The sequence below is a fragment of the Austrofundulus limnaeus genome, unplaced genomic scaffold (genome assembly GCF_001266775.1).
Source record: "Austrofundulus limnaeus strain Quisiro unplaced genomic scaffold, Austrofundulus_limnaeus-1.0 Scaffold24, whole genome shotgun sequence".
NCBI lineage: Eukaryota > Metazoa > Chordata > Actinopteri > Cyprinodontiformes > Rivulidae > Austrofundulus > Austrofundulus limnaeus.
This window is the reverse complement of record NW_013952426.1, coordinates 915154-936828: the sequence shown is the minus strand read 5'-3', so window position 1 is coordinate 936828 and position 21675 is coordinate 915154. Positions and strand designations below refer to the sequence as shown.

Here is a 21675-nt window from a genome sequence, read left to right as displayed (position 1 = left end):
TCTCTAGTTTTGTTGCATGAGCTTACACATCAGTACAGAGAAAATCTGCATTAGCTACAGCTTCAGATGAGCCCTGTGAGGATAAATGTTTGTAATGTAATATGTCTGATGTGAAAATAGAAACAGTAAGTGCACAGTTTCACTTTGTTAACTTTTCACAAAGGTTTTAAAAATATTACAGCACCACATTTTCACAGGGGATGAAGATGATACAGGGTAGTAAATAATTAATWGATTACAAAAGGAGAGATTTTATGACACCTCAAAGCACTGGGAAAGAACTCTTTTCACAGTTTCTCTATGGATCCTTCTGAGACTAATTTCAGAGAGAAGAAATTGGAGATTTTTTTTTCCCCCTGATGCTCTTGGCGAGGTGTGCAACACACTGCAACATAAAGAAGCAGTGTTCTAGATAGATGGATAGATAGCAAATCCAAATTGTTGGGTAACGTCATCTTGTAATYATGCACTAAGGAAGGATGTCACAACAAAATGTTCTTTTTTATGCTTCTCCACACAAGGGGAGGCATCAAAAAACATGCAAAAGCAAAACAGATTCAAATGCCCATGAGACTTCAAAGCCCTGGCTAAAAATATCCACTCTGTCATCTCTTGCTATAAGATGGAAATTGGAWGGGTACGGCACTGCTGTCATTTCAATACAATGTTGCTGCAACTTGCATGCTTCCTTTTTCCAAATCCTTCAAATGCAATATTACCTAGGTCAATCTGCACACRTGTTTGTGGCTAAACAGATAGATCACATCAGATTCTAACATGTTGAAAGGGGTAGATATTATATAAATAAGTTATAATAAAGTTCAAATAATCTTTGATTAGATTAAAACTTATGCTAATAAGAAAAAAAAACTGTGATAAAAGCATGGTGTCTCGAGCAACACCGCAACTTCACAAACAAGGTCTTGGTGAAGGATGAACATATTTCTGATTCAATCTAATTGCTCATTCAGGAGTTGATGCTTCATGTTGAAAAGGTTTGAAATGTAAAAAAAAGATAAACAAAATCTTTTTTTTTTACCGCAGCTTTGAACTTCAAACAGCACCAAAGCTTAACTGAATGAGCACAAAACCAAAACATTGTGAGAAAATCCACAACGGATTCTATACAATTAGCAAGTGAAAATCTAAAACCTTAAATGACTTTTGGAATCTTTTGAAAATAAACACTGATTAAGGGTGACTCTCCAAGTCGAGAGTCCATACATTATTGCGAGATGCATATCTTCACCTGATGTGACAAGTCAGTACTGGCTAAGCTGTTGCCACTTTGCTCCCAAGTGAAATGTAAAATCCTTAGAATGAGTGTGACACTGGCTTGTCACAAAATGTGATGTAGACACTAATAAAAATTGGAAGAATGAGCTTTCCATTACACTGAGCCGTACTGAGTTTTTATTATCAGTAACAGGCTGAATCGGGGCTGTGAGGAAAAACGAGTTCATGTTCCGTCATGAGTACAAACAGAGACTGATGATAATGTTTACCATCAGATAAAAAGATTTCTGTTATAGAGTTTTATTCCACAGACACGAATCCTTAGATCAAATGGGGTTTGAGTGATTCCAGCTTAAAACTTGTTAAAAGTCATTGCAGTATTTAAGGAAAATCTGGAACAAATGAAATTATTTGCATGCTCAGCTTCCTTGTTTTGTTTTCCTAAAACTTATGGGAAAAAGACCAAATAAATAAATGAAGTAAAAAATTACTGAAACRTCTTTTAAAAATGGAATTGCTAATTGCTATTACACCTAAAACTCAATCCAACTTCCCAGTAAAATAGTCTGCTTATTGTAAAATAACAGTGTCCTGCCACAAAGACAGAGTCTGGCAAATTGCAGATTTTTGTTGGCTGTGAATTTGAGGAGGACTTGCTATTTGTGTTCCCTGGCAAGGAGGACAATGCACCGGTGTTTTTCTTTTTTTAAATTAAACAAGTTCTCCTTAAGTAATACTGAATGTCTTGTTTGGCAGTCAATAATTTACTCTAGAATGGCATGCACAATTTCTGTACCTTTTGTTTTGTATAATAAAGTTGCTTATCTGAAATCCTGAATTTTGTTGCAAAAAAAGCCCATTCAAGTTTAGAAAGCTCATTTAGGTTTCAGACTTTAGTGAAGTAAGATAATCAAAGACCAAGAGAATYATCAATAAATGGACTCCAACATGGGCCAAATGTAATGTTTACTTACTAAGGTTACTACCAACATTCACAATTCCTTGGGAATGCAGGTCTTTGCTTTAATCTATAAATGAAGCATTGCCCCCCCCCACCCCCACCACCACATTAAAATTTCTCACAAGCTGCTCCATGCTGTTTGAGATGCATCACAAGTGATAAGCATGCCGAATCACATAAACAGCATCTTCCCAGACCACCTGAAAGGCTCGACTCAAGTGCGCCAGAGCACTTGAAAAGAAATTAAATTGTTGGGCGGATGGCGTCTGACAGCTTATCGATAGAAGGGGGGATTCTGGTTGAGGGATTGAAGGRAAGCAAAACACTAGCAGAAGGCAATGAGATTCTGCAAATGACAAGAATGGTATCGCTGGAGTCCCCAACAGATGGAGAAGAAAACAAACCTGGCTGCTACATTTCCTGGTTGCTAAGCACCACCTGGAGGGAATGAATGTGTTGACGGTCTAGGAGGCATGAGAGACAAGAGGGAGAGTTGAGCAGTCTACTCAGAAACATCGGAGAGTGCAGATTGCTGTGTGTCCTTGATGTGGGTCACTACGCCTGTAGATATGTGCACATATTACATCCATGAAAATTTATACAGGCAGAAGAATGTAAACACAGATGGCCCAAAACAGAAAATTAATAAAAGACAGTTTTATAACCTTTGGTAAAGTGTCCACGCATGTTGGCATTATRTTAAAACCCCCAAGGGTTTGAACCTTTTGAAGGTTAAGGCAATTTCCTACCCTCGTATTGCAGCCATCAAAAGATGGAGTGTGTGGACTGTAAACCACACTGTCATGATTTGAATTGGATTTTTTTTGAATGAGGAAGGTCATTTCTCTACTTCTGCCTCTGCAGGAGCCTCAAGGTAGCATTTGATAAGGAAATATGACTCACCACACATCCAGTGGAATCGAGCTTTCGGTCAGATATGCAGCGGAAGTTGCGGCTGCAGCCTCCATTGTCTTTGGTGCAGTCTCTGACGGGTCCAAAGGAGTCCAAGAGAACCTCCAAAGAGTCAAAGGATGAGCTGATCATCAGTTCTTCTCTGCAAATATAGAAGGTGGTGGCATAAATTGGTGCTGACATTTGAGTTACAGTTGTGAGTCAATACAACTGACAGGTAAAAAACTAAAAACCACAGTTTAAAAAGTTTGTATAACTCTTGGGCTTCAATGCTACTTGTAAACTTAGCACCAAAAGTAAGGAATTTTGTGTTTGGTASRCTTTGTTGTAACAAAGTTTCTTGGCAATAAATCTTACCGGGCACATGACTGGTAGCACCTGGGGGTACCAGAAGCTCAAGGGTCAATAGCAACAGCTTTTKGACAATAGCAGAGAAGATTTGTAAACTATTTTAYAYGTGCAGTACACTTACTCAGCTCTAYTACTCATCACACAAATRCATGTTCCTGAAAAATGTGGCACCATTTAAAAGGGAAGTGAACAGATTTCCAACAATTCTAGGTGTATTGCAGAGAAGCATTGTTAACAAAGAAATCTACTGAACACAAGTTTCCTTACTTTTAAGAGTAAAATAAGCTTGGTGGATATATGCATAAAATTTTCAGAGATAGTTTTAATAATAGTTTCTGTTTTGCTAAGTATAAGCATATATACTGTATCTTTTCTTAAGCATCCAACAAAAGCTTGAATATCTTTAATSAAGCTAAACAAAAAAAATCATACTGTGGTCAAGACATGAAAGAAATATGTATTTGAATAAAGTTTAGAAGTCAAATATTCACTGTTTGAATTATGTTAATTCATTGTATTTTATGTATTCATTCCTTACAAATTAATGTATCACTTTTCTTTAATTTGTTGTGTTTTAGGTATTAATTCCTTACAAATTAGGGTATCACTTTTCTTTATATGGGGTTGTGTTGATGGAGGAATAGTGGGACAAAGGAGACATTGTGAATGCTGTGTTTCAGCTTTCAGCATTAGAAGATGTTCTCTATAAAAAGACACTTTCAACAAGCAGTTTGACATTAAAGTTGAATGAAATACTAACAATTTGATGTTTAATTCATTTTGTGTAATCACCACCTGAAACGCTGTGCCTTTTAACAGCACGACTGCTGTGCAAAGTGGGAGATATTTGAGATAAAACGTACAATGAATTTATTATTTTAACCTTGCTGTGAGCAGCTGAATAGCATAATTATTATTATTTTCCACCATAAACCTTTACCAAGGTCAGTAAAAAAACACAAACAGAAAGTAGGATAGGTTTTTGAAACGAGTGGTGAAAAGAAGGCAGAGAGGACCTCTGTGTTTCCTCACAGAATGTAAATCATAGGGACGTGTCTGAAAATAAATAGGGCGACTAATGATAAAAAATAACTCTGGTAGCACCGCTGTTAATCTTGCCTTTGGTAGAGATAATTATGACCAATTTGACAGTCAGAAAAAGAAGACAGATCTACACAGTGGCAAACTTTTACCTGCAAGAAAGCTGGCTACTCGGTTTCCCAGTCAACTTGATGTTATCTCACAAACCAATTCTTTCCATTATAATTGGCTATTGCTTTGTTGTCGTTCATTCTGCAGGGACCTTTCAAGCAGAACCTTTGTAGAAGATGAACTAACATCGAGTGTGAATGCTAAATTATTGCTGAAGTAAGATTGTAGGCAAGACACGTCCACTTAATATGAGCAAACCCAGTGTACCTAGAACATGAATTTAAGGACTCGATGTTGGCTTTGAGGAAAAACATGATCATGAGCTGCAGTTATTTATGGCTGAAAATAAAATGTGTCTGGACATTCATTTCGCTGTTCAACAAGACTTGAATGAACATAATATAAAAGTTTCACTTTTTAAATGGAATTACTSAAATAAATAAACTTTTTCATGATATTCTAATTTTATGGCCAGCATCTGTAGATTAGAAAATGTTTTGGGWGCCAAAATGACATGTGGGCTATGGACAGCATTCAAAAGAGAAACCATAAGGGTTCCATTCATTCATTATCTATTACCCGTTTTTTCATTTTCGAGTCACGGAGTCATGGTGCCCTTATCCAGCAGTCAMTGTGCGAGGAGCCGGGTWCATCCTGGACAGGTTGCAAGTCCCATTAGAAGTTCAAAACTGAAAACTGGAATTTATCTCAGGATAAGATATTCCTCTTACTTAAATAAAATGGTGAAGCAAATACTACCTGCTTTTTCTTCAATATTTTTATGTGGAGATTAATTTAGAGAAAGATTCATATTTTATTCAGATTTTTTTTGTTTCTTTGTCACAAAAACCCCCACAATTCTAACCAACTTTATTTATCTTTTTGTTGCACTCCAATAGAGCCTCACTGTTTTCCGAGACCCTTTTCTGATGGATCTTTGAAAGATTTTCTCTGTAAAACTTTAATTAAAAAAACTAAAAAACAAAATTGTGGGAATGATTTATTAAAAACTAAATACATAAAGACCTTATTTATCATGTATGTGTAGGCGATATAAGAAACTATTGGTTTAATTATTTTATCACTGAGAAGTACTAAAAAAGATAATCCAAAATGTATTTACTTTTAATAAAATAAAAAAAATACAAATAGTTATTAATTTTGTGGCCACAACATCAGCTAATAAGGTAGATAAAATCTAGATTCATTATTTATATTTTTGTTGAGGAACATTGTAGTTACAAATGACAATCAAACACATGAGAATGTAGCTCAGAAGGAGCATGTTTCAAAAAAGGCGTTAACAGTGTCGTCTTGTGGCCCCTGGGGAACAGTGAGAGGAGTGTTCATTAGATCATAGATCAGAAGGAAATGAGTTATTTACACAGCATCTTGAAGAAAGCAGCCAAATGGAAATAAAATGTTGAAAAATCCATTGACATTGTAATGAATGTGTGTGAACGAAGCAGCAGGGGAAGGAAATGAGAGAATGAAAGCATTTTGATACATGTGATGTCTGACAGTAAACTTACAAGGGAAACTTCTTTTTATCCAGTTTTTCTTTAAACGATGAAAAAAGCAGTGTTGATGATTCAAACATGGTCACAGTGACATCTTTTATAATTGTGATTATACAGTGATTACTTAACTTTGACATAAGTGTCAAATAAAGGAGAAGTTGTTCAACAAAGTTTTCCTTTAGAATGTGTAAAAAAAGTGTCATGAAGCAGAACAAGGGGCACTGTAACAATCATAACAAGAGTACTGCATTTGGCACATTAAACGTCCTTTGACAATCTATTCTACAGTAWTCTATAGCAATGGTCCCAAGCAATCAAAGCCTTGTATAACTTTAGACCTTAGAGTGGGGGTGATGGAAAGTGTTTGTGACATGCCATCTAGTGATGATGCATATGTACATGAAGTTTTGTTAATTTATCTTTAACAGATCCAAGGTTCCTACAGCTTAAGGCAAGATAAATTTAAGGCTTTTTAAGACCTCTTTAATGTCACTTGAAATGAAAGACCAACTTCACAATTAACATAAATCAATAATAAAAAAAACAGTTTGCCACAATTGTACCAAAAAGTTTATTTTAAGACAAAACAACTAGCTGTGAGATTTATTTATTTAGAGTCATGTATTTAATTTTATTTTAAAAATAAACAAATAAATAATGTTACCAATTACTTTAAAATTTGAGACTAATTTTACAATGTGTTAACATTTTTAAGTCATTTGAAACTTTGATTTAAGACATTTTAAGGCTATTTAAGGCCTTATTTTTGGATTGATGAATTTAATGCCTTTAAAGACTTTTTAAGGATCAGTGGGAACCCTGAGATCAGAAGTTACAGTCAGAACTGGATGACGTTTGTGAACATAGCATCTTATGTAACAATTGATTAAATACTGTGAAGACGTATTATAGAAATAGTGTTAACATATGTCAGTCACAGACTTAATAATTAAACTTGCTCACTTCTGTTTTGAGTCCTACATTATCCAACCAGATGTGGTGGAGACAGCAGAGGYAATTAGTAACCCTTACAGCTGGAGCCTGAGCAGTACACACAAGTCCTAACACCTTGTTCATTCAAAACTTATTTGAATCAAATTGGTGACGTACACCCCACAACAAGCAGCCTCCTATTTTTTTGYGGGATAATGAAGCCCTTTCTGTTCTCCATTCCTGTGCGCAGTGCAATGAGACAGCACTTGATGAATGGCCGCTAAGATACTCTCAGGCGTTTCCTCAGTTCAGAATAATGAGATGAGTCAAGTGGCTCTAAGAATATTTGAAAATGTTTTTTTGTCTGAAAATAAATCAGAGTGACACAGGTAATCAAATAACGGCATGTCTCTGCCTACTGGTGTCAAAAGCACTTTAGGCTCTCAGTTATTTTTATTTTAATTCCTGAGAAGTTATGATTAGATTGTTCTGTTAAAAGTACAAAAAAGTGCCTGTCTTATTATGCTTTAAGTATGTACATATGTTCCATTCAGCTATATTGTAAATAATGAAAAGAAACGAAAGCTAAATAAACTCATGGGATTTAAAAGCTGTCCATCACAACTTGTGCTTAACTTTTACCATTAAATTCAGAAGAGCATATTGTGATCTATACTGTTYGACTTTTCTGTCCACCCACACTTACCATCCATTTATTTTGGGATTCACAGATTATAATAATTGATACTATCAATATGGGAACATAAGTGGAAGTATCCAAAAAAAATGATTAGGCAGAAAATCAAAAATGTTTTGAAAAATATGCAAAATACAAAATATATATATATATATATTAATAATACACATGGATTTTTGGTGATGGGGTTATTATTTCACTTGGTAAATTGTGATTTTTTTTTGTCTCCTCAACATCTTGATACTCTGTCTGACCTGACAAGGTGTTAAGCATCAGCTTTATAACAGGGTTTGTGGATTTAAGACTTTTATCTCCTTCATTTAGGACTTTTTGGTTTTATTTGTAGCACTTTTTTTTTTTTCCATAACAGTTCAGGTCTCCTCCGGGAGATATAAGCTTCCACTCAGCTTGCATAATTTAAACAGCAAAAATTACTGCTGAACACAACTGAATGAGATATGAGGCAATAAAAAAGCACAACAGTTGAAGCCCTGCAGACCTAAAATTAAATAAAAAAAGACATTCAAGAAGAAAAATGTTTTGCTCCACACAGAGCATAATGTTTGAGAAAATAGCTATTAAATTAGGCAGAGGACAATAAAATAAAATAAATAAAATAAAAACTTTACCCACTTTTTACAAAACCTGTTTTTTTAAACAAAGGAAGTCAAATAACTAATTTWCTACCTACATTTTGTGCTAATAAGGTGAAAGACAGGGTTGGGTGGTACTGCTCACTTTCATATCGCGGTATGACCTTTAGAAAATACCGGGTATAAGATATTACCGGGCGGAGGCAGTGGWGGTGGCACTAAACTTGATGACTACAGCCAGCAAGGAGTAACGTGTCTTAAAATGTTGGTCTGCACAAGCTCGCAGGTTTGTTTTTTTTTATATCCCACTTGGAGGATGGAGAGATGAAGGCTTGGTACAGTTTTGTAGAATATTTCCACCTTACACTGTGAGCAAAATAAAGTAAAATAAATACATTGTTTATGTTTATAGCACTTGGGTCTAAACATTGGTCATTCCAAACAAGGCTGTTTTGTTATGAAGATCTCTTCTTCACTAAATTGAGCCAATTTAGCCGCCCACTGCTAGCAAAGCAAAGTGGCTGAATAATTCTGTTGCATCACTGATGTCAGCTGGGTCCAATTTAACACTGCAGCTTKGTTTTGGCTCAGTTACTTACTGCTAGCTCTCTGCAGTCCAGACACAAACACAGGCATTGCAAGCAGAGCAGATTGTCTTTGGAGTTATGAACCATTTAACAACTGAAATGCTGCTCATGTCTTTGAAATCACCAGCTTTTTTATTTTTTTATTTTTTCCTGTTTTGTTTTTACTCAATTTTTTCACACTGTCTTTCTTCTGCATAATTATTTTTATGTTGGATCTCAGGCTTTGTGAATCATTACCACTAAGACGTCTTCAATAATTTCCCAGAGTGTATTAAAACGAATCGCAGCAATAGTAAGTAAAAGCAAATGTTGATCAAGTCTACAGAAGGAGAAATCTGAAAGCTACAATTGTGGAGATGTTTAAAAATTACATACATATTTTATTTGGAACTAAAACACACAAAATGTCAGTAACATTTAAGTGCAACAACAACAAAAATCTATTTATCTGCCATTGGTTAACATTGTTCTAATATTATATAAATATTTAATCCTTTATCCAAGGGATGTCCAGTCCTGGTCCTTACCACTGTCCTGCATGTTTTAGTTGTTTTCCTAAGTTCTGTAGAAGCCTGTTAATTGTTCATCCATTTCAATCAGGTGTGATAAAACAGAGAAACACCTAAATCATGCAGAAAAAGGGCCCTTTTGGACCTGGGCAGAACACCAATGCCTTATCCTGTGTTGTGTGTCCTAAAGGTACAAGAAAAAGTGGGCTGAATAAATGGTCCCTCACCTGACATCTACTGCATCCTCCATTACTGTCATGTCTGTTTTGCATTTGGCTGATGGGTTGATGGCAAGCTCAGCAGGAGGGATCACAAAGCTTTTGCTCAGTGGGAGCCACATCCCCTCTCCCAAGGTATAGGTAAATCTGCAGAAAGACAAGCAAGAAAATAAAACTTACAAAAGAGTAGGAAGGAGGAACACCTTTAAAGGAAGTTAAAACTGGACAATTATACAACATCAAACCTCAAGTTGTTGGTGGAGCTCATGTGAAATGAAAAGGGTTGTTATGTTCATAACATAGCTACAGTATTTCCAATCCCACATGTAACCTCAAGAGTAAAAACTGATTTGATTTAAAATGCAATAAAATGCAGTATTTCTTTAAATTTTCGAACACATATGTCACAACTTTTAGTGCATATTCATATTTCACATGAAGCGCTACATCTGTTGTATTTCTKTCTATAACTCAACCCTATGTTTGCTTGCTGCTGAATATTATTTTGAGAAAGTATCCTAACTTTTGTTTATTTTTGGATAACTGCAACTTTAAGAATGCATCACTTAAGGTCGTGCCTCATTGTGAGGAAATAGAATCTGTGCTTTGTTTAGATTCATKTGTGTTTTATGAAGACGGTTATTTTATGTTTTGTTATTCATGAGTTTATTTATGTTACTTGTGTATGCATGTATACCTGTCACAACTGTAGCCACTTCTCCTTGTTAACCCTGGTTTATTTAGTTGTTCTGTGCTCGTATCCTCAGTAGAGCACTACTGGCTTTCATGCCACAATTTGATCTCCTCATGTTCCCCTGTGTTTCTCCAGACCTCTTTGTGTTTATCTACAGTTTTTTTTAAATAAGTTTATGCTAAAACAACATTTTTTTTAATATTTTTTTTTTAAATACAATTGATCTTTTCAACACTTCTTATGTCATTTGTATTTTGGGTCCAAACATTTTAAAACATGGCTATTCTCGGCTGTGCACAGTGTTTTTGCTGCCCACCTCCACCCACATTAAACACACCTCAGTGGCTGCTTCCACATTTAGGATTTAACTTAGTTGAGTCTACTTCTGAACTGGGCAGATTTGGAACAGTTCTTCAATAATAAAACACATTTGTGTGGTTTTCAGACCTAGACATGTTAAYTCTTAGACCTTTTGAGATTGATTGGAGATGCCCAAAACCTTAATAGGTTTGAAATGTGTTTGAGACACCTGCAACAGTCATAACTTTAAACGTGAAACTTTAAAGGGGACCTAATATTCAAAATTCCCTTTGTATTTTTTTTTTTTTACTCAACTTTGGGTATGTACTCCTTTAAAAAAACAGTCCTATGACCAAAAAAATGCACCCAGAGGCATATTTACTGTAAGTAAATGCATTTTTAATGTATTTTAATGACAAGTTTTATACTTCCTACATTTTGTAATGTCACAAGCCGTACGACAACCCACTGCATCCTGCGTTCAGCCCCTTACCTAGCAACCCCCGGGTGAGGCTCCTCCTCCTCAGTATAAAAAGCTGTCACGGTTGTTGTTGTGCAATGCGCAGCTCATTTTATAACAAGCCTTCCAATAGGGCAATGGGTAGAGTGTTGGACCAGACAGTTGGAGACCAGGTTACAAGACTGACATGGACACAGACCAGGGTTTGAGACCGACACAGACACAAACAATTTAATTATTTATTTTCGTTCATTATGATCAAATTTTCTCATGTACCTCTATTGTTTAGGTTTTAGCTTTTATTTAGCCTATTTGTTCGAGTTTCTGAGGTATTTTGACCGCTGCTGCTCCAATTACCTGCCCTGGTAACAGCATGCAGAGTGAGCGCAGAGCTCCAACAGGAGGAGGGGGAGAAAAAAAAAGATGCGACCGACTCTGCCTCTGGGTCTGACTCAGAGTCTCATATATACGGTTGTACAACGGAGCTTCTGCTATTATTGGCCATGCTAACATAAACGCTGGCTTTGGAGGGCRGAGTTAATGTCAACAGATTTTAAGAGGGCGTTACCAACAGAGCTCATTAACATAAACAGCTTTTTCTGAATGGAAGTCAGCAGGCAAAGCTAGAAAATGGGAAATTTCATTATCTGAGAATTATTTTGTGCATTAAATTGAATGAACATGGTCTGGATAGCCCACAGACATACCATAAAAATTTCTAGCACCCATAATAGGTCTCCTTTAAAGCAACAGGCTTGAATGACTCTGTGATTCCGGTGAGGAAACTGAGAACTCCTAGAAGCATTTTAAGACATTTTGGACCCTCCTTAGCAAATGTTTTCTGTGTACTTGTAGCAGACAATTGCAACTGAGTGAGATTCTGGTTTTAACAAACAAACCGGCCTCAGATGTTGAACTCTACACATGAAAACATTAGTTTTGTTATGCTCAGACTCAATTACTTCAACGTCTACATAAGAGTTTTAGYTAATACAATTGTAAGCTCATTTTGCAAAAGCATGAAACATGGAAGCTCAWTTAAAGTAATCTTCATATTATCAGTTCCATTCCTCTAAGTTTCCAAAGTAAGAAAAACAAGTAGAATACAGCATTGCATCAAAATGTCCACTTGATTGTATTACTGACTCTGAGTTGGTGCCTCAAGTTGATTAGGGGTTATTAACTTAACTTTTGCTAAGCAAAATTACTCTTCTTTGGATAAATTTTTTTCAACAGAGGGACAATGTGTGTTTAAAGACACAATGCATACAAAATGTGGAACTCAGCTAAAAAGAGCCAAGAAGAGTTTCCTCTGAGACCAAAGATGGCGATGAAACTGTAAAYAACAGATGCCTAAACAAAGGCTTTAAAAGTTTGTTTTAATTGGGTTTTTTATGCTTTTCRTTTTATTATTTGGGGGTGGTGGTGTTTCAGTGAATTCCATCTAACTTTAAACAATCTGCAGACAAGTTGTTATTACTCCGACTTCAAGTTAACTAAAGAATGCTGATCAAAAAGACAACTATTAGAACTAATGCATGCTGACTTGTAACTCAAAAGACTTGTTAATTAAACGGTTAACATTTTTTATGCATACTCAACTAAACCTATTTTCTCAATTTTAATGATTTAGTTTGCATTTATTGAAAAGATAACAGTGAAATGAGAAGGCTGTGTGCACCACCAGCCACTTTACCACCAAAGCGATTAGAACACTGCAGAAACAAAAACATTTAATTATATCARCTTAATTACTTCTTTTATTTCAAATTCAAAACTTTGAATAGATCAAAGTGTTGCCGTTTCCCCCACTTTGTGTCATTCTGAGTATTATTGATGCATGTAAGCTACTTAAAACAAAATTAWATTTCCATATTATTACTTGGGAGCTTTTCCCACATCTTATTGCACTCATTCTTCTGTGAGTGCGTACAGCAGTAGATCTATGATTCCCTGTGATGAAGTGTGACGTACGAGGGTGACCACAGGATGAATTAACTGGCRCCTAACGAGCTCCGTTTCATAATGGACAACTGAGGACCCGTGCGCTGCTATATGACTTATTTGGTTCGCCCTGAGAGAAACTGGAGGTGGAAAACACTAAGAGTCCCTGGGAGGAAACGGTTGTTGAGTGGAAAACATGTTTGCAGTCCTTAGAGGAACTCCCTGTGGTTACTTCCGTGCAGATAACAAGTGTTGTGTGTTTGAATGCTGACTCTCAGYATTTATCTTCCTTGTTTGCTTTGCTTCATTTTGCTCCCTATAATAATCTGTTGTTAAACATTAATATATGCTTAAGCAAATTAGAGCTGTGTGACTCTTTGAAGGCTCACTGAAATCCAAGGTGAGGTGCAGGGTTGTTTGGTAAAGCAAGCTAGAGACTAAAATGATTGAATTAAGATGGATGGTTGAATTAGGATGGATAGCTGTGAGAACACTCGGGGGACAACATTTAAAACCTTTATCTTAACAGAAGGAAAAGAGATGACTCTAGAGAACATGCCAACTGGGAAGGTAATGCTTCAAAACCTTTTTTACAGGAAATAAAGTGTTATGTAGCCTCTCCATTCCCAACAGACTGTGCTAACAACTAAAGGAGGATTCTACAATCAACTGTGTAGTTTTATTTTCTAATRAAAGCAGTAACACAGTCAGTGTTTTGTTGCTTTTGTTGTTGTATTGGAAGGAGTAGGAATCCCTYTTTCAGTAAATGGACACAAAGATGAGACCGTCTTTTAGCTGACTCTGGCCGTTCATAAGTCACCAGCTGTGTCGAGCCACATGTGAGCTTTTATAAACAAAGCCAACATTTTAGAACCACAGGAGGTGTGGAGTGTAGCTCTGTGGCACTGATGTGAAGCTCATCGCAAAAAAATAAAAAATAAATAAATTAAAATTAAAATTAAACAAGAAAGTACATAAACATCAGACATCTTCTGTTTTTAATYGTCACACAACCATTTGTTGTCAGCTGCAATGCCAGCTTACTCTGAAATYTACTGATCGTTACTGCTCTGTAACRAGCCTCACTTGGTGGCTCAGAGGTGTAACAGCAGAGGGTTGATCCAATTTCTCATATCATCTCAATTCTTTCATAAATAAAAAAAACAAGGGAAAGAAACATCTCAGCCTCAGCTTGAAAATGTTTTGTGAGGGGCTAGAATGTGATAAAAAGTACAAACTGATTGATTTGTCTTTTTTTTTTTTTTTCAATTCAGGGTTCACACCAACATAGTGTAGTTGTATATAAAAAAAACTACAGCAATACTAAACAATTCTTTTATTTGTTTGAATGGTTGGTTGGTCTTGGATGTGTTTTTAAAAGTTTTGGCGAGAATAGCCTTGTTGTAAGCAAAAAGCTTCAACTTAACAACTAGACTAAAGWCTAACTCAGAACTTTTCCAGTGATCTCATCATTATGGTTTAGGATATCCTTGCATGATTTTGGTGAACTGCTACAATACAACAGATGGATGAGCAGCAGATTGTTGGCAGATGTGGGAAGGCTCTAGCAACTTGTTTGCTCTTTGATGAGCAAAAACAACAACACTAAAAACAAAAGGACTGTTTTACCTGTGTCATTTTTCGGTACCCACTCATTTTTTTCAGAATTGAAGAGGGGCTGTTGGATCTCGTTTCAAAGGCCAGCAAATAAAAGGTGGGTATTCCCTCGACAGATCACATGTTTATGTAGTTTATAAAAGGAATAAATAACTTGGGCTCAATGCACATTCTGATATAGATTTTAGGGGCAGACTGGTTTATCATTAATCTGCACAGAAGGAATTCAGATGGTATTCATTTCTAAGATTGGCATTTACTGTATCATGCCAGTTGCTTTTATTTGCATGTTGACGTCTCACTTCATGCCATATGAAAAATGTTTGAAGTACAATACATTGGTGAAAAACCCAAGAATTTCCACTTTTTCTTTATTTTAGCACTTCTAAAATGCCCAGAGAGAAACATAAGGATGAGTACAGCATAAATCATATTCTATCTTACTTTTGTTCAGTTTGTAATAGTTTTGTTATCTCATGTGAAATATTCTTTTTTTTTTGTAAAAAGAAGAGATGTAGCTTGGAAAAAATCATATTTTGTCATTGCCATTTTTTAGTAACCCTGGACTACCTTACAATTTTCAGGAGTGATCCCAGTGCTTTAAAAAAACACTGGGATCAGAAAAATGTGAATTTAATTCTAAATCAGTAAGCTGGAGCAGAACTAACTACAACAACAAGCAAAGAGATTTCCATAAAAATGTGACCCAGTGTTCTTGTTTTTTTTTTTCTTCTTTTTTCCTTTCAAAAATTTAGAGTGACACATTTTATTTTTATTTCTTAGGTAGATATTATTCAGCCTGCTCGCTGTTCTCATGATCATAAGGAAGAATCTCAATCACAGATGCTGTATCACACATCTAACAATCTATCTGACTGCAGCGCCAGAAAAATAAATAAATAAATAAATATTTGGTTTCGCGAAGTCCTCCTTACCTGAAAATACGATCAGAAGGTTGTTCTCCCATCACAAGATCAAAACCACGCTGGAAGATGGTGTAAGGCCAGGGACTTTCATAAAAAAATAGATCAGACAAAAAAGCAGAAAAAGAGAGGAAGAGAGGGGAAACGGATTGTTAAATTTTTTAGAGTACCCACACTTCTAATTTAAACTATCCAAAATTCCAACTGCCTTTCAAGTCCACCTGCCTCCGCTCCTGCTTTGAACACACCCTAAAAGTCAAAACAGGATTACACTGTGTACTGCTATGTGCAAACATGCCAAGTGAAAAATGTATTTTGATGCTGCTGACATGCAATGTGACTTTGGCTTATATCTATTTACTGAGGGAAAGGATGAGAGGTGATGACAGAGTGAGACAGAATGAGAGAAAGAGATGCAGAGAAAGAGGGAGAGGCAGAAGGAGATAAAAAAAGAGCAGATGCTGGTGAAGTCACCAAAAAAAAAGGGACAAGGAGGGAGAGTGAAAAGAACATTGTGGCAATGAGACAGATGCCAAGAGGCAGAAGTGAGAGAGGAAGAATGATAGAGATTAATGGGGAGTGGCAGCTCTGGGACTAAACAGTCTGCAAAGTGAGAGCGTGAGGAGTGGAAGTGACAGGGGCCCGATGTCATTCTGAGCAAACTCCTCCACCACTGTAAGCAAAAAGAACATCAGTGCGAGGGGAGCGCCTTCCATGCCACGGGCTGCAAATCATTAAACATTTAAGTCACCCAAGGCTACCCACTCTGTTACACAGTGACAGGGACAAAGAAGGAGCACCAGGGACATGAGACACAAACATGCACAGTTGGGTGAGYGCCTGAAAATATTCAGACGTCTCAAAAAAGTAGAGAACAGAATCCATGATTTCACCGACACAGAGGAAGTGAATGAACAGAGAAAACGGCGTGCTCTGCTAGTCGCAAGCCCGTGATGTTACAGGTTAAGAGTGCAACACATTCTTGCCATTACCAAATTCCACCTCACTGAGAGGTTTTAAGTGGTGGTAGAACCCTGTGGCAATTTACAACACTTCAAAAAAGTCAAAGTGGGGTATTTACATAGACTTAACATTTCTTAGCATTTCTTAAAAGGTATCCTGTGGAGTTCGAAGGCACAAGCAATTTCGCACGTGGTTTTCTTCTTTGTGTTGCTATACACTTTGGCATGGTTCTGACATTTCCAGAAAAAAAAAAGTAATAAGTATGTGCTACAGCCGAACCTCATGCATACAGAAAACTTCTAGATTTTATTGGCACTCAATTGTCTTCAATCAAATAAGCTGAGCATTACTGTAAAGTAGTCTTGATTGATTTGGAACATAAATAAGACACACAGAGGCCACTTGTAATGTGTTTTCTGACCATATATGTAGTTTCAGGGATTGCAGTGTCCTCACTTATAAATTGAGTGGCTGATTGAAGATTAAAGGCTTTTAAGACCAAATCCGTATAATATTTACAATATAATACTTTCTTAGAAGTTTTCTGCGACCACAATTTTCATAGTTTACAAAAGTTATTTCTATAACAAAACATCTGCCAATTAAAACAGATTTCCAAGACTTATTTGGTGTCTCTGTTGGTTCAGATAACAGATGACCAATAGGACCAGGCTGATGTCTCAGACCTGTCCATGACCATTAGGGTCAGCCAACAACAAGCGGAGCTGTGTTTTCTGAATACACTGCCATTGAGGGAATACTTTCACCGTCCTTCTGTACTCACAAGATCAAGAGCTATATATTGACAACTGATTATTTCTTTCRAATTCCAACTGCCTTGTCTTGTAGACAACAAAAATAGCAGTAAGTTTTCTGGGCATGGAAAAAAGCTAAATATAACTGATGACTTTTTCTGACTTTACACACTTAAGCATTGTAGAACTTTATTTGAATTTTCAGTTTTGATCGCTTCCAAACACTAATTGTCTTTGGCAGCATTACAACCCTTTTTGTCATCTAAGGAAAAGAACTTTTGGCTTGATAGAAAGGACACATTTTTAGTTGTTGTTGCTCTTCTGTTTAATTTTGGCACGATAATAAGCAATCATATGGTGATTATCATGACTTACCCCTGATTGGGGCCCCACTCACTGCGAATGCAGAGATGCTTGTGGACTGGGTCCTTCATGTACCCATCTAGGCAAAGACATTCTCCTGCAAACACAAAGGCAGTTCCTTAATCATGTGTTCATTATACTCCATATATTTTCATTTCACTGCGAATTTCCCTTTACTCCTCTTTTGTTTTATTTCACGACAGTTATTCCAAAGATGATCCTCTTGAAGCAATTACAGCACTCAAAATCATCCCTTATTTTTAACAAGGTAGTCAACATTGCCYCTTCAGAAAAGGGACACATATATTTTCCAGTAGGTGAATGACAATCAATTCTCTCTGTACAATAAACCTATACTAAAATGGTCACTTATAGTCAATGTCATTCAGGCATAAACAACTCCTACAGAGGATCTACTTAAAAAATCATGGCTGACTATTGTTGTATTTAAATCTTTCTGATATAAATCTCTTCATCTATATACTGTATATTAGACAGCCAACATTGTCAATCAACAACACTGACTCTTGCTTTTTAGAAAATATTTCTGAAAGGAAAATACAATTAAAACCTTCATGATGAAGTGAAGCTTTAGTGTAGAAGATCCAACATGTAATACATATAGAATCAAATTCACATCAAAATSCACAAACTGCTTCACAATAAAGCAAGACAAAAATAAAACATCATATTTATAAAAAAGTAGGGGTAAAAATAGGGTAGGATAAACGTATTAAAACATCTAACTTAGCCAAAAGCCTATTTGTAAAATAAAGTCGTCAGATGTTTTTTTTAAGCATCAATAGAATCAAGGCTGAATAGAGACTGAGGCAGTGCATTCCACAGTCACGGTGCAACTACTTGGAAAGCCTGATACCYAAGGGATATTTAAATGGATGTAGGGTACCACCAACAACCTCTAACATGACCTCAACATGCACAATGATGTATGGAGCTAGATCAAATCCAAAATATAAGAGGTGTAATACCCCATTACAACACAGATTTTGAGAGAAACCATAGCTTTTCTGCTTCAATGTACACAACAATAGACCTCATTCTCTCTGAAAGTGAGTTTCTGAACCCAAGTCTCAGAGAGGAAGTTTTTAGGTAAATGCTTTCAGAGGTGTAAAGTTGCTGTGTGCTCTACCCGCRGCTGCAGTCAACAGTCTTTCTGCATTTCCACGAGCCGTAAARCAAGAGTGAGCAACAGCTGATGGTAACGCTCCATTTGTTCTAGTCACACTTTTGTAAGAGCAACCTAACGTCATCAGTGGTCCAAATAAAAGTTTCTGGATTCATCATTTTGCATGTAACTCTTTTGTTTCTCAGACTGCATCTGTCTTGTTGCCTAGCATCAGAATTGCCACCTCCYCTCTTCGAGAAAGCACACCTCACTCAGCACATGATAGTTTGGGCCAAAAGAGAATAATTTTAAAGTGATTGTGAGTCCATGTGATTTCTCATTAAAACTCAAATCTTCCACGGTCACTTCTCATTACCATCTCATTGAATGACAACACTCAATAATTTTGTRCTGTATCATAGTAGCTGAGCCAATTAGCAAAGCCCTTAATTTACTTGACAGACTGTTCCCCAACCCCRTTACTTTTGGGTTCGAATAAAATACCTTCACGCAATAAAAATATTAATATTAAAGTTGACCTTTGCTTTAACGYGATGTAACAGAACAACTTTACATTAGTTTGCCAAACAAATCAGACTTGTTTCAGTGGTTACATGACAAATCTAGTCTAACGGGAGGTGATTAGATCAGTGATTAGTCTAATTACTATTGTCATTATTTACTCAGAGCAAAGCTTTTCTGGAGTTCCAAAATCCTACTTAATTATGTGGCCTGAGGCAACATTTGGGGGAACTAGTAAAAGGATTAGAAAAATTACTGCTCATCTCTATAAACTGAAACTCAATAAATCATATGAAACAGCTGCTCAACCATTGTTTCATGACCCTGTTTGTGAGTTTTTTTTCTCTCTAGACATTCAGATTAGGTGATGCTTGATACAAAGGAATGTTTAATACCTCACCAGTGGGACCAAGTAATATTGATGTGCTATGCTGGCATTGTGCTGATAAACAAAACCTGTTAAGAACGAACAGTGTAGCATCAGCCTATTGTTCTGCTGCCAACTCCTAGGAGAAATGTCAGCATTGACTTGGCTCAGCATGATTGATGAGATCTCACCTTTGGTTTAGAGGGTTACCCAGGGGTAACATGTACAACTTGCTCTCTTCTTGCTCTACARGAGTTAAGTGAGGGTCACATGTTCTGGGTTTTTCTATCCCCTTGTTAATGGAAAAAAAGTCATTTGTCAGTAACTGCCAGGAAATCCCATTCAATGGTTCCCTATGTATTTTATTGACTAAAATGAAATGGCTTGGACTGTGTGGGATTCTACAACTGCTGTATCTATACTTGATGACATAGCTTCGGTCAAGAGAGTCAGTGTTTTCTCTTGAGTTGAGTCAAAGTCWGTTTTAAGACCAGGTCAAGTGTTGTTTGGGATCAGAACAAGATTTTTAACCAACAGAAAACTAATCTCACAAAACCCGACAAATGCTTTGCTTTATATCCATTAGCATTTGAAACCCATATAATTTTCAAATGTTTTTGCTCCATATACAATTCTACTCACCATAGTCATATTTTAATATAAATATCAACGTCAAGATGATAAACTTCATTTTTGATATAAACAGAGAAAAGGCAGGTAGAATAGGTAAACAATCAACAAAAATTGATATTAATAAATAAAATGTAATAATGTATACCAAAGTTAAAATCATATCACTAGTTCACAATGCTAGTCTTTATCCTCTGGAGCCAAAAATCATTTAAAAATCAGAAAATTGGGCAAAAAGTTTAACTAAACTAAACATAAATATGTTAGTCTGTAAACTTTATAAAATTGCTAATTATTAATTCAACAGTGTTTGGTAAGCTATTTTGTGGTGAATTTAAGCTGTAAGCATTTCCTATATCATAAACATGCTTACAGTAGCACGCTCAGCAGTTTTTAGCCTCGCATAACTATTTGTGTAACCTAAATTAAGCTTTCTGTAACACCGCCGCAATGCAAACAAGTTTCTTTAATTATTATTTTAATGACTGCTTTACTAACATGCCAGTTGGCAACACTTCTAACATGCAGATGATTTTTTTCTTAATTAAATGTGCAATAAAAATGATTAAAAGTTTGAAAAAGGAGAGCCAGTTTTAGATACGAAAACAAACTGTGAACCAAAAAAGGAAAAACATGAGAGTAAAACTGAAATTTGATGTGCAGCTGCAGAATAATGTTGTGTCTCATCTAGCTTTAATAGCTATCGCACTTCTTTCTTGGGCTTCTTTCTTTTTTTTCCCTTTTTTGATGTAAGGTGTTACATTTTCTAATTGCTCAATCTTTAGGCACAAAGCACGATTTGAACTTCCACACTTTATTTTCACAGCATTTCATCATTCCGTTTGCCACCTTATGAAACATGTAGCCCATTTAGGTCGAGCAAAGGTTAGCAAAATGCACAGCTACCCATCTTAGTTTTCATCAGTTTCACCTGCAGCAGAAAAGAGGACTGGGTTTGGGTTATATACATATGGCTCCGTACAAACTTCTTGTACCCTAATAATACTTTTACTTATTTCCATGTGTATTATTCCACCAACAAACCGCACTTTTATTTTTATGCATTTGGGCGGTAGTCATTAAATAATGTGTACAAATAGAAAAAAACATTTGCATATTTCACTTTCTTCAAAAAACAATACAGCAAAAGTAATATTCTCATTTATCCAGATACTAGGTATTACTTGTGTATATATGGTAAGTGTTCTACATAAAGATGTTATTGAGTCCAAAATGTGCTAAGATTCAGGAGAAGCTGCAGCAAAACACACAAACCCAGCTTTGTCCGTCCGTCCGTCCGTCCCTCCGTCCCTCCGTCCCTCCCTCCCTCCCTCCCTCCCTC

General features: G+C 36.2%; 1 protein-coding gene across 4 annotated transcripts in view; it reads right to left on the bottom strand.

Annotated features, from left to right (window-relative positions):
- The window catches only part of astn1 (astrotactin 1), a gene marked incomplete in the record, with an annotated part of 409914 nt that overhangs the window by 265342 nt on the left and 122897 nt on the right, over window positions 1–21675 (bottom strand). For all 4 annotated transcript variants that reach the window (XM_014004448.1, XM_014004449.1, XM_014004450.1 and 1 more), the window contains 4 exon segments: window positions 3101–3251; window positions 9679–9816; window positions 15620–15694; window positions 17701–17785. In XM_014004448.1, the coding sequence (XP_013859902.1) occupies window positions 3101–3251; window positions 9679–9816; window positions 15620–15694; window positions 17701–17785 (449 nt within the window).